Consider the following 14493-nt stretch of genomic DNA (forward strand, 5'->3'; position numbering starts at 1 on the left):
CTAAAAATTCTCGGAAAATCCATAACCAATAATAACACACCTCCCTGCAATTCCTTGAGAGACGACCCGGGGTTTAAATACTTCGGTTATTAATTTTATTGGATTTGCTTTAGTGACAAACAAAATTTTTGTACGAAAGGATTCTTGTTAGTTTAGAAACTATACTTACAACGTGATTATATTTGTGAATTTCTTTACTAGCAGAAATCCGTTCGTCAGTATGGAAGATTCAATAAAGCTCCATGCTTCAATTTGAGGCGTAAGGATTGGTACAGAGTTCAATTAAATGGGTCCCGGAAGATGTTTGGTCGTCTTAGTGAGAATTCAAATTCCGTACTACCCGGCTGGAAAAATGTAGATCCAGACAAAGATGGGTACAGAAGCAAGGTTTGGGATCCTGGAATCTATTGACATTCAACACCCCGGGAGCCTGAAAACCTGTTTGAATTTACTCAAAGGCTTTACATGCCTAGTTTGGGACCCCAGAGGCTATTGAAATTCCAAACATTAGTGGAGATATCTGGATGAATTCAAACACAAGCCACCATAACAAGAAGCTCACCAGAATGTCCAACTTAAGGACTTTAACTAAAAGTGTTAGGTGGGAGACAACCCACCATGGTATGATCGTTAGCAGCACATCCTTCCGGAGATGACACTTCTTTACACCTAGCTTGATTGAGCATCGAGGACGATGCTATTATTTAAGTGTGGGGAGGTCGCCATCTTTGGCGAATCTTTTTGGTGAACTACTTTCGAACTCTTTTTATCCTATTTTGTTTATTTTCTGTATTTTATTTTATCTTATTTATCTTTCAGCACTTGCACATTTTTCTTTTACTGTATTTCCATCTACTTTATTATATTTTACACTTTGGTTTATATATATCTTAGATATTTAGTTTAGTTTGCGCCTTTAGCTTATTAAGTTGTGATATAGAAAATATGGATTAATTAGCTTAGTTTGCCCTTTTAGCATATGATAATTTGGTTTAATTAAAAATAAAAGAGTAAACTAGAAACTTTAGTATAACAGAATCACAACAATCCACACACCTTATATATATATAGCAATACATGTTGGTAAATTGACAACATTTTTCAAGGAAAATACTAAATTTTATAAAAGCCATTCTAAGATTCACATTGAGTTAAATGGAAACTCTTGATTTCTACTTGTATGACATACATAACTAATATATGGTTTTTGAGCCAAAGAACACACAACCCATGAGTTTTTGAGCTTAATTATATGGTTACATTTAACCATAAATTTCATTCCTGTGTGTTTTGCACTTCTTTTCTATGCTTGCAATCTTTACTTTCTTTCAATCTATATGTCCAATATAAAATGTAGATACATACCTGCATGTGATTGAGGCCATTATTTATTTTTGCTCACTTATCCCAAATAAGTCTACCCTTTTATGTCACCCTTGTTAGCCCCCTTGAGCCTTTTAATCCATTTTTGTTCTATAACCACATCACTAGCCTTAACCAGAAAAACAAAATTAAAAATCCCAAATTGAATCTTTGGTTAGCTTAAGATAGAGATTGTGTATCCACTAAGTGTGGGAAAACGTGGGAACATGGGTTGATAGGAAAGGATTAAATTAATAAAATAATCAGAAATTTGGGAGCATGCTCATGCGAAACCAAAATAATTAAAATACCATGTGCATTGAAAATGTTGTGTTTATGTTTCAAAAAAAAACTTTTTAATTAAATAAATGAATAAGGGGACAAAATTACCCCAATAATGAGTTTAGTAAAGGAATCAATGCACATGAAAGTAAAATAAAAAAAAATTAAATTGGTACATGGGTATATGATAAGAAAGTGGGAAAATTATGCGAAGCTAGGCAAAATTTTAAAAATTATATAGAGTATGTATATGTTAGGTGAGATCTTAGACTAATCAAGGATTCAACTTATAGCTCACTTAGCCTTATATATATATCCTCATCTTTACCTTGGCCCCATTACAACCTTGAAAAGACCTCATGATGTTTTTATGTATGCATTAGATATTTGTTGATTGGTTAGATGAAGAACAAAGTTTAGAAAGCATGAACAGAAAAGAATAGAGTGATTAACCCCAAACACTGAGTGACTAGAGAGTAAACACAAATCCAGTGAGGGTTCAATAGCTCATCTCCATATATCCAAATTTAATTATTAATTGTCTTGCAAGTTTGTGAATTCCATTAACTCAACTCAATTGTGAAAGTGCTTTAACATGATTTAGGCTTGGCTATGCATATATGATTCTTTGAAAAATTTAACTCAATTTAGCCACATTTAAGTTATATATATAGGTGGATAATAATTAGAATTGCATGATTCATTTAGGTAGCTTGCATTTAGAATAGATTGCATTGCATAAGATTCCACCATTCTACCTTCATTCTTTTCTCTTGGATTTAGCATGAGGACATGCTATTGTTTAAGTGTGGGGAGGTTGATAAACCCCTATTTTATAATTCATCTTGTGCTCAATTAAGTATTTTTTATCAATTCTTCACCCACTTATTCATGTAAATTGCATGGTTTTACTATTCCTTCCTTATTTTATGATATATGTGAAAACATGTTTCCTATGCTTTAAAATTATTTACTTTAATTATCCTTTATTACCATTCGATGCCGTGATCTGTGTGTTAAGTAATTTTAGGCTTTATAGGGCAGGAATGGCTTAGAGGACAGAAAGGAAACATACAAAAATGGAAGGAAAGCACAAAAATGGAGTTTTGAAGAAAAGGCAGTGACGCGTACGCGTGGACGACGCGGACGCATGTCTAGCGCGAAATGACAGTGACGCGTATGGGTGGACGACGCGGACGCGTGCCTTGAACAGAACACAAATGACTCGGACGCGTGACTAACGCGCACGCGTGACAAAGAAAAACTCCAAACCACGCGAACGCGTGACCCAAGCGCACGCGTGACAGACGCCACGTGCAGTAATTTGCAGAAGTCGCCCCCAGTGATTTCTGAACCCTTTTTCGGCCCAAATCTAAGCCAGAAACACAGAATATAAGCCAGAGAATGGGGGAATCAGTAACACAACATATACAACATTCATATTCATAATTTTAGGTTTAAATGTAGCTTTTAGAGAGAGGCTCTCTCCTCTCTCTTAGGATTTAGGATTAGGATTAGGATTTAGGATTTTTATTATGATTAGGCTACTTCTCTTCAATCACAAGTTCAATGTTCCTTTAATTTATTTTCTACTTTTATTTATTCTATTACTTTAATTGTTATTTATCTTTTCAATTTGGCTTATGAACTTCATGTTAGAGTTGATTTCTTTATTTAATATAATTTGAGGTATTTTAGATTTAAGATTTCTTTCTTTTATTTATGTTACTGCTGCTTCCAATCTGAAGACATTTTTATTCGAGTAGATTTTCTCCCTTTTTGCTTTGGTTAAGTAATTGCTAACACTTGAGTTATCAGACTCAGCAGTTGATTAAAAATTGGGAATTGCTGATTGATTTGGATCCCTCTAAAGCTAGTCTTTTCATAGGAGTTGACTAGGACTTGAAGGATCAAGTTAATTAGTCCACTTGACTTTCCTATATTTAGTAAGGGTTAACTAAGTAGGAGCAAAATCCAATTCTTATCACACCTGATAAGGATAACTAGGATAGAATTTCCAGTTCTTATACCTTATCAAGAGTTTTTTTTATAATTATTAATTTATTTTTCTTGCCATTTAAATTACTTGTTCTCTATTTCATAAACCCAAAAATACACCTTTTTCCATAACCAATAGTAAATCATACTTCCCTGCAATTTCTTGAGAAGACGACTCGAGGTTTAAATACTTCAGTTATAAATTTATTGGGTTTTGTTACTTGTGACAACCAAAGTTTTTGTACGAAATGATTCTCTGTTGGTTTAGAAACTATACTTACAACACGATTATTTTTATAAAAATTCTTTATCGGTAGAGAATCTAATCGTTCAAGAAGATAATGGCATCTCTGAAACCAATCATGTACAGTGCCGCAGAGATATTGGAAATGGAATTCAACTACATGTATTTATGCAACAGAGAAGGTTTCAGAGACAGAAAATGGCTAGAGATGCAGGATCGAAAGCGGGAGCACAAGGTTTTCACTCGATATGGGTGTTTGGCGGAGATGAGGATAAAGCCGAATGGTGATAGCGGGATTTGGTATGTTTCACGCTTCGTAGATGACCATAACCAAGATCTTCTACCTGCAAAGTTTGTGCCATACTTGCCTTCGTACCGGAAGATTTCTGATGTCAATCTAGCCCATATAGACAGCTTGAGGCAAGTTGGAATTTCTATTCCAAAAATATATGAGTCAATTGCTGCGCAGGCAGGCGGATTTAACCTTGTTCCTTTCACAAAGAGAGACATGTATAATGAGGTTAGGAGGCAATGTGCCTTAAGGAATGGTGATGTGAATGCGGCTCTAAGGTTTTTTGAGAGATGTGCAAGGGGGGATGAGAAGATGTTTTGGAGGTTTGAAGTTGGGCCAGACCAACATATGTCTGACCTTTTCTGGAGCGACAGGCGTAGCCAAGATGATTACAAGATCTTTGGTGATGTTCTTGCCTTTGATGCGACGTATGGTCGAAACAAGTACAATCTACCAGTTGTTGTATTTTCCGGGGTCAACCACCACAACCAGACATGCGTGTTTGCCACGGCCATGGTCTCGTGCGAATCTCAAGCGTTGTATGTTTGGGTGTTGAGAAAGTTTTTGGAATGCATGGGTGGTAAAGCTCTTAAACTGGTAATAACTAATGGGGATCGATCCATGCGCTTAGCCATTCAAGAAGTATTTCCTGAAGCACATCATCGGTTGTGTTCATGGCACCTACTGAGGAATGTAACCGTAAATGTGTGCAAGCCGCGGTTCACAATGCTTTTGAGAAGTTGTTTGCTTCTTTATCATCACACTAACGATCGACTTTGGTGCATAAAAACAACTGGTGCTCACAATAAATGAATATATTTCACCCTTAGATAATACATATCAAACTAACCCATATTCTTTGTTGCAGCAACTAAGCATTTGTCATACACAAAACACATACATCACAGCAACCTCACTATTCAGTGCGACACATCCCTTTCAAGTTACATGAAACTCAACAAAAAATTTGATATTTTTTAGGTTAAACCTATTCACAATATAACATAAGGGTATTAATTTATAACACCAAAAAAATTAGTACAGAATATGAAACAAATAACTACTAATTAAATCTCCTCTTTAAGAAAAGAGGAAGTATAGAGAGCCAATAGAATAGTTGTACAATGTGTACAAATGTATAATCGAAGTTTATGGATGTCTGATTCAGTATTAGAGATATAACCATTAGTGTCACCTTTTTCCATCAGCTTAAACTTTTGGATGAGTGGTTTCATGTTCATTTTTTTAACTCATATTGGGCCAAATAAATAGCCCATTGTACACATTATACAAATATTCCATTGGCTCCGTCAGTTTTGTCAAAATTTTTTAAACACAGACATAAATACCTAACACTAAATATATATTCTCAGAATGAGAAATTTTTATTAACATCCAAGACAAAATAAAAAGCATTCTAGAAGTCGAATTTTATCTACTTTATATATATATACTTTTTCGACTACTTTCAAGTGAACTCTTTTTCAAATTTATTTACAGAGTTTAGATCAATTGCATTAGCAGTTTGCCTTTAAATTAACTTTATGTGTAACTAAAATTTCAAACATAAATGTCTTTCACTTGATTTTTGGTAATCTCGACAGGGTATGGAATTAATCTTGTATCAAGATCTCAGTTTGGGAAGCACATACGACTCCTATGAAAAAGAGTTTGCTCGACACGGAAATTACTAAGCGTTTGTGTCACATTGAATTGTGTTGAAAACTCTTGCGACAAATTGGACTCTGTACGATTACATGCACTTGCACTCCAGTGACTTCTGTTACATCAGTATAATTAGGAATTTTCAGAGTTTCTATGTGCTAGTGAAGTGTTTAGATTGAAATCCTTTACTTCTTCTAAACTTCTCTTATTTACAGACCACAATAAGTGAAATGCTTTTCTCTTGACAAGATCTACCTTCCTCATTTGTCTCAGGGTTTTCATGATGCACGGCCTAGTTTTTCCCAATCGCAATTAATTACCACCATACCATTATCATAACTCTCATTTTTGTTTATCACTTTCATCCATAACTATCCATTGTGTTAATTTTGTAGTTATTGAAGATTTGCTAAAAGAATCATTTTTTTGCTTGATTTAGATATTTACATGTATAACTATGATATAGATACTTGTTATTTTTCACACTTGCTTGTTAAGTCATATTTTATTGATTTAAAAAAAATAATTAAGATATAAATTATTCAAATTTTTTATTAATCAAATTATCAAAATTTGTCAATGATCATAAAAAAATAATATCAAATATATTATATGTTTTTAAAAGAATAACATTATATGTCACAAAAAAAAATATTATATGAACACTATTATTTTAGCAACTTTTAACAACTACAATTGACCCATAAAAAAGTTTATATTATTGTCTTGTTGAGCACCTCCTTTACTCTCAACACTATTTATAGAAATTCTAAACTTTTTTCGATATCTCATATTTCAACTTTTATGTTCCTAAATAATAAAATGTTTAAGGTTTTTTTAAAGGTCCATTTAATTTCAAAATAGAATAGAAATTATTTGTTGTTAATTTTTTCTAATATTTTTACGAAAGTAATTTTTATGCTCTTTTAACTTTTAAATTTGACATAAAATATAAAAAATAATAAAGAATAAATTATTATTAAATAAAAAATTAAAAATTAATATTTTATAAGTTTTTTAATTTTTTTAATGTACACAGTAAAATTTTTTTTATTATATGTAACAATCAAGATAAAAATTTATAACTACTTGTTAGTTTATTTATTTTCTCAAATGAAGCAAACCTAAAAATCTAAATACAAAGAACTCTTTTTCTTACATAACTTTAATTGCTAACTTTTTTTTATGTCTTTTAATTATTATACTAAAAAAAGATGAATACTACTTTAGAAATAAATAAAAAAATGTCACCATTCTTAATTGAAATTATCTAAACTCTTGTAAACGCAATAAAAAACTAAATTTAAACTTTTTTATTATGAGTATTTTTTTTATTATTTAATATGTACAAACTTTAATCTCTTTATTTGTGATAAAAGTTAAAAAATAATTTTAATATTATTTTTTTGGTTTAATCAGATTAAATTTTAGTGTTATTAGGTCAAATTTTTTTAGACAAAAAAATATATTCATCAAGTCTTTTTTTAATAGAGTACGAAGTACGTCCATTATATCATAACTTTAATAAGTAATATAAATTTCAAAATATTAAATAAATTAATACTTATTTCTGCTCTAATAATGTTTATTTTTAATACGGAAATTTATATGTATCACATGCGCATGTTTCTAGTTCCCATGAAAGAATTTTTTTGGTTCATTAAATTGAAATAAACTAATCCATAATACCGCAAATTTCGACACTCATATTTTTTACAAATTTATGAAAACCTCTAGCTAAGGGCAAAAAAATAAATAAATAAACTCTCGTCTATTGTGATATAATCTAAAAAATCTATAGCTAGATAAATTTATACATACATTAATGCATATGTATGTATGTTTTCTTTTCAACTTCTATTTTTGTATTTTTTTTGGCAACAACCAGTACATAAATGATAAAACAAATTTCTTATCATGTAGTTCCAAATCCACGTTAATGTCAAATTTGTGTTTGCCCCTCCTAACTTTCTTTCACAACCAAAAATAATTTACTATTTTTTTTTGTTGATAAAATTTTATTATTTCATTCACTAAGAAAAAATGTATTATTTTAACTTCTCTAATATTTTTTTTTAATTTAGTTATTATCAAATTTTAAATCGCAACACTATCATCCGCAATAAACTCATTACCATAAATTTTTTTTTGGTAATACATTACCATAAATTTTAATTTTTATCATCATTGCCAGATTTTTTGGCAGCCCAAACTTCTCAAACATGCCTTGGCCCATTTATGGGACCTGACCTGCATCACACACACTTGGCCCAAATATAATTCGGCTCGGCTAACCAACAAAATGGCTAGGCTAACAGCTAATGCCTTCATATCCCAGCCTTTAGTTGCAAGGGGACACAAGTGAGATTATTTGTGTCTGTGGACTTCTCAACTGCTCCACCCGTTGCATACCCATTAAGCAGTCCTGCTTTTGGTGTATACTCAAAATAACTTTCCACAATCTTAACCCCTAAATTTATTTATAATAAATATATCTGTGTGGTTCAAATTGATGGAATATCACGTTCTGCTCCCTAAACTGCCATATTTGGACATCTTCCTATTATATATTAGTAGATAGATACATTAACCTTGTTACATATAGAAAGTTGAGGCAACTAACTTCACGTGCTTTCTAACTCACTTGGCCGAGCACTATTGAATGCTGACTAGGCATAACATAATTGCTAGCTACATCACATGCTTTGTCAATCTGTCATGTACCCTACTTTCTTCTTATCTACTTGCTTCATCGCATGCTCTATCATGCCCTCCGCTCTTTACTTCTTTACTTTCTTTGTGAATTACTCTTGCTAAATTGAACTCAACATCTTCTAGCTCCTTCACCCTTAGTTGATGCCTAAAATGTAGAAAAGCAGCAGTTGACAGCACCTTTATAAGAACATTTGCAATTTGAACATTTTTTGGCACATGACTTACTTCAATTGCCTGTCTCGATCCATAGTCTTGAACAAAATGCAGTTCGGTCTTAAAAAATTTAGACTTAACATAGAGAATTGGGTTTGTTGCTAACAATAGTGCATTCAAATTATCATTGTGTATCATAAGGGATGTTGGTAACCTAATTCTGAGATCGATGAGCAAGTTTTTTATCTCAATAAGCTTAGCCACCAAGTCGGCCATAGCCCCGTACTCCACTTTCATGTTTGAATGTGTCACAACACTCTGCTTTTTAGAGGACCAGGTTCTGCTTCATGAACACACACTCCCTTCAGTTGATTTTCTATCATTTGGATTAAAGGTTATTAATGACCTAGGGAAGAGGGATTAAATCTAAGATTGCCTTTTAAATTAGTTACCATAACAGATTTGAACTTTATTATTATTGTGTCTATGAAAATGATTATGCAGGAAATATTTTAATTTTGTGTCATAAAAACATAATAAAAGATATAGTAGAGAAGAGAACCTTGATCATCATATATCCTAGTTCATCTACCTAGTGTAATGTGACTTATATCCAATAACTACCACAATAATAATAGAATTTTCACTATAATTTTAAAAAATTACATATGCCAATTTTATAAGATTCTTCCTAATCCTATCATAAAAACACACAAGCTTCTAACCAAGCTTGTCACTACTAAACAAACCTGGTTTAGACTTTAACATTAAGTGTTCTTCCAACTTAATAAGGAAAACCTTTTAGGCTCATGATACAAAATTAAAAATACATCAAAAGGATTTGACATATTCAATGGCTTTTACTCTAACTATATTTCTCTTTGTCTTTTTTCTCAATGACTTTTACTAATGCTTTGCATATGTGCTTTTTTCCATAAAAACAAAGAAAGATAAACTAGAAAAACAACATATTCAATGAACATAAATGAAGATGAGTGAAATGCTCTAAGAAAATCAGATTTGTGTCTTCACTCCTTGACTTCAACTCTTGGCCAAATGCTCTTTTTGTATCGGTGTATTGTTTCCAAAACTTGAAGTTGTCATTGATGACAATAACTAAGTATAAAGGACAATGTTGAGCTTGCATTCTTCTCCCAAAATCAGAGTGTTACAATAGGAGTAGTGGAGTTGCGGAAATACAGAGGAACAATGTTATAGTAGCAAAAGATCGTGGGTAGAAGTGTGTTGTTCTTGATGCCTTTGTTGTTCCTTTTTCTTCGTTTTTGTTGGTAGCACCTTGTCCTTGGTTATACTAACTTAATAAACACCATTGGACTTTTGTTTGGCTCCAAGAATTGATCTTTTCTCTGCATCTCATTTTCATGAAAAACTTTGGTGCCAAAGATAAAAACAATCACTTTACTTCTAATTTTTTTCATCTACCCGAAATGATGCAGGTGCTCCATATATCAGCAATGTATGTTTTTCATGAAGCTATTTGGTATGTTGGAAATTTAATCCAAGTTGCTAATTCACACAAAATCTGATCTTTAACAATAATACAAATAATGGGTTATGTTTTTGCCATTGAAACATCAAATTAGGCCTGCACAATAATACCCTCATTAAACTAAAATTTAGGCTTTTAAACCCAATCAAATATGTATTTGTCATCATAAAAAATAATGTTATTGTTTCCTAAACGTAACATGGGTCACCAGCCCAATTTAAGTCACTATAGGCTGTGACGACGGCTAGTGAGAATCAGATATCTATTAGAAGTAGAGTAGATATTGAAGAGATTTTGGGTTTGTCAGCTTGGGATAGACCAGGTAAGTACCTTGGGCTTCTGGCTCACTGGGGGAGATCAAAGAATAGAGCTCTTAGTTGGATTGAGGACAGAGTGGTGGATAAGCTAGGTGGGTGGAAGCAAAAACTCCTTAATCAATCTGGGAAGGAGGTCCTCATCAAATCGATTATCCAAGCAATACCTGCTTATGCTATGAATGTGGTTCTTTTTCCTAAAGGATTTTGTCAACAGCTCAGTAAGAGAATAGCCAAATTTTGGTGGGCATCTTCAGATAAGGAAAGAGGTATCCACTGAAAGAGTAGCGATAAGATTTGTGCTAGTAAGAAGGATAGAAGGATTGGTTTAAGGATTTATATAGTCAGAATATAGTGCATTGGGCAAAATAGGCGTGGAGAATATTAGAAAATCCTAATGCAATATGGGTTCAGGTACTGGAAGCTATTTACTATCCAAAGGAGGACTTTAAAGATGTTAAGGCTGGAAAGGCAGCTTCATGGATGTGGAAGAGTATTGTTCATGGTAAGGACTTTCTTTTGAGGAATGGAAGATGGTTGATAAGGAATGGAAAGAGAGTGGGAATCGAGGAAGACAAGTGGATTATGAATATGGATAAGAATATTATCATTAGGAATAATGATATTAAGTTTGTCAAGGATCTGGTTGATGAGGGTGAGGGGTGAAATATGAATAAGTTACGGATGTATTTTGATGGAGCTTCGGTGTAACACCCTAACTTTTAGCACGTCATGATCGTACCAAAAGTAAGGCATTACTGACCTGTTTTCCTTATTTACTATTTAATATTAAGCCTTTACATCGGTATCACGTTTTAGTTTTTAAGAAAATTTCAGAAAATAGATTTTAGTAATTAAAATCACATAACAAAAGGTCTTCGAATAACAATAATCACATAATTATTAATAATAATAGATGCCATACAATTAAATTCAATTGTAAAACTCAAATACAATACCTATCCCTCTGGATAAAATAAAAACCCTGAAGCAACGAGGGCGAGGGAACTCTATAAAAAACAACAGGAACCACAAATAAATCTACTAATCGTCTGCAGCTTCTTACTGAATCTCAGAACCTGTGTCACTGAAAAGGTGGAAGATTTGGGGTGAAAACAAACCACACGTTCTCAGTAGAGATTGGGAATGCCATAAAAGTAATGAATTCAATGCAAATAATTAACTTACTCAGTAAAACTATTTTGTTAAACCTTTGGAAATACTTTTATCTCTACTTCAGATAAATAATTACTTTTCTTTAAACTTCTTAACTCAAAACAGATTTTAATCACAAAATTAGTCATATTTCAACCACAACATCTCATAATCAACCACGGCCCTAGGCCCAAGCAACTCAATCAACTTCTAATTCATCACAATCCAACCAATTTTCAGCAACAAACACAAGTAAGAAGGTTCAAACACAATCAAGCAGTTATATCAAGTAGAACAATTAGCAATTAAATGTAACTATTTACATAGGCAAACCAATTATAATATGCACACCCAAACAATGTCATATAAATGCATATGATGCATGCCTGTCCCTAATGCAGGCCATGAGCTCATGTGTCGGTTGTCTACCCGCTGCCGACATTACCCGGGCACGAGTCCCAGATATGGCTTTCTAGATGCATACAGTGTGCTTATAAGTCGTACGGCTAGGCCGCATACAGTGTGACTTTCCAAATCAATAAGCGTACATCTGAAAAACAGTTCTCAGTGTATGGGCGTCCCCACTTTACATTTGGCACTAAGGCCCAAACAATATCACATCTGCTCTCCTATGGCAGACATTTCATTAATTTAATATATTTCTTTAATCTTTGTTCTCTGCTCTCCTGTGGCAGAGATCCTTTTAGTTAATATATTCTTTAAATCCTTGTTCCATGCTCTCCTGTGACAGAGATTCCTTTTCTTAAAAAACCGAGCTCAAAACAACACTTAAAACAAAATCTCTCCTTACAAAATTGGATTTAAAACATGATATTTTTCTTTAATAAATCGAGTTTTTTTTTTAAAAAAAATAGAACACACCTTTTTTCAACTAAATAAATCTCAAATAATTTAATTTTCTAAAACAAAATCTTTTAAAATAACTTTTCAAATAAAACCTCAGATTTTATAAAATTTTGACAGCACTTTCCCTAAAACTCGGGCTTAGCCACCCTTTTCGGGTCCCAACTGAACCATTTTCAACCTATTTTCAATCAAAAAATCAAATACATATTCATCAAATTCAGTCACAACCACAACTCAAATTCATCATTCAGTCATTCCAAACAATCTTAAATTATTTACAAATACCCACTAGACTTCCATGGCATTCATAGTTTAAAACAGTTAATTTCAAAATAAAATCCCCTACCTTCGTACGGAACCAAAATCCTCAAAAGCTCCGGTAAAGCTTTCTGATTGAGCTGCTGAAGAAGAAAGCGTCAAAAATCGTCTGTGCTTCCTAGAACTCCAGTTAGCCGAACTCAAGGAGAAGAGGAGCTACGTCATCGTTAACTTTTATCGGACAAAAATAACGCTAACGTGTAGAGGAGAAGAATATAAACACTTTTACCGGATTAGATTTTTTATTGGAGTTACGGATCGCAAGAAATTAGAGTCGGAAACTCACGGTTTCCATGAAAGCATCTCATTCTCTCTCGGCCTTTCTTTTTCTTTTCTTTGGGTTTATGTTCGGTGTTGAGTGAAAGAAAATGAAGATAGTTAAGGCTAATGGTGACTTGTGGATATAAAAGATTCATTAGGTGTCAAGTTATATATATATATGCACCTAGTCCACGTTTCCTTCTTTTTCTTTTTCTTTTTCCTTTTGGTTTTCGGTAAAGTAAAGAAAAGGAAATGGAATTATATGATGACTAAGGTGCATGTGTCCTTATATATATGCAGGCATATAAATATCTACGTTTAACTTTTTTTTTCTTTTAAATAATAATAATAATAATAATAATAATAATAATAATAATAGTTTAATATTATTAATAATAAAACTTACATTTCAATATAATATATTTTTTCATAAATAATTAATTATTAAGTTTTAAAAAATTAGGGGTTTTACATTCGGTCGATAAAATCATTAGAATACCAGTAAGTCTTTTTGGAAGGGAAGATAAGTTTAGCTGGCCTTTCAAGTCGGATGGCATGTATACTATTAAGTCAGGTTATCACGTTGCTAGGAGTGAAGGCAGCTTGGGTAGTAATAATAACTCATCTACCAGTGATGATTTTAAGTTTTTGTGGCAGGAGATTTGGAAATTAAGAGTTCCCCAAAAAATTAGAACTTTTTTGTGGCGAGCTTCGCATAACATATTACCTGTCTTTAGAAATCTGTTTAATAAACGAGTCACTAATACCCCTATGTGTCCTATTTGTCTGCAGGAACCAGAGACCACAGAGCATGCATTGCTACTCTGTCCCTGGACTAGAGCAGCATGGTTTGGAGCCCAAATCCAGTGTTGTCCTACGAGCCTATCAGTCTCTTCTTTTGGAAAGTGGATGATGGATATTTTAGGAAAAATGAAGTTGAATATAGGGGCTAATTATGATCTTTGGAGCAGTAAGGTTGGTTTTCTAGTTTGAAAAGTGTGGAAAGCAAGAAATCTAGTAGTGCATCAGAGGACTAGTCCTAATCCAAGAGCAGTTATTCACAAAGCTAAACTAATAGAATTAGAATTTGCAGAATTGGAAGAGGAACTAGCGAAGCATTTAACTAGTGTAAGAAGGTCAGGTAGCAGGGTTACCTGGAGACCGCCACCGGCAGGATGGATCAAATGAAATGTTGACGTAGCGTTCATTGAGACACGCTCTGCAGGAGCCACAACAGCGGTATTTAGAGACCCTAACGGATCCCTTCTCACAGGAATCAACTCCACAATAGTCGCCACTTCGCCATTAGCTGCAGAAGCAATAGCTGTTAGGGAAGCTCTAATTATGTCAAAAAATT

The 14493-nt window shown here is 33.0% G+C and overlaps 1 protein-coding gene across 1 annotated transcript; it reads left to right on the forward strand.

Moving 5' to 3' along the window:
- The first annotated feature begins 3983 nt into the window (after nucleotides 1-3983).
- Nucleotides 3984-11201, forward strand: LOC140182307 (protein FAR1-RELATED SEQUENCE 5-like). The gene is made up of 3 exons (XM_072228470.1): nucleotides 3984-4920; nucleotides 10169-10188; nucleotides 10908-11201. Exons 1-3 carry the CDS (start codon nucleotides 3984-3986, stop codon nucleotides 11199-11201), a joined length of 1251 nt encoding a protein of 416 aa, XP_072084571.1.
- The last annotated feature ends 3292 nt before the right edge of the window (nucleotides 11202-14493 follow it).

Source organism: Arachis hypogaea, chromosome 19 (assembly GCF_003086295.3).
Source record: "Arachis hypogaea cultivar Tifrunner chromosome 19, arahy.Tifrunner.gnm2.J5K5, whole genome shotgun sequence".
Taxonomy (NCBI): domain Eukaryota; kingdom Viridiplantae; phylum Streptophyta; class Magnoliopsida; order Fabales; family Fabaceae; genus Arachis; species Arachis hypogaea.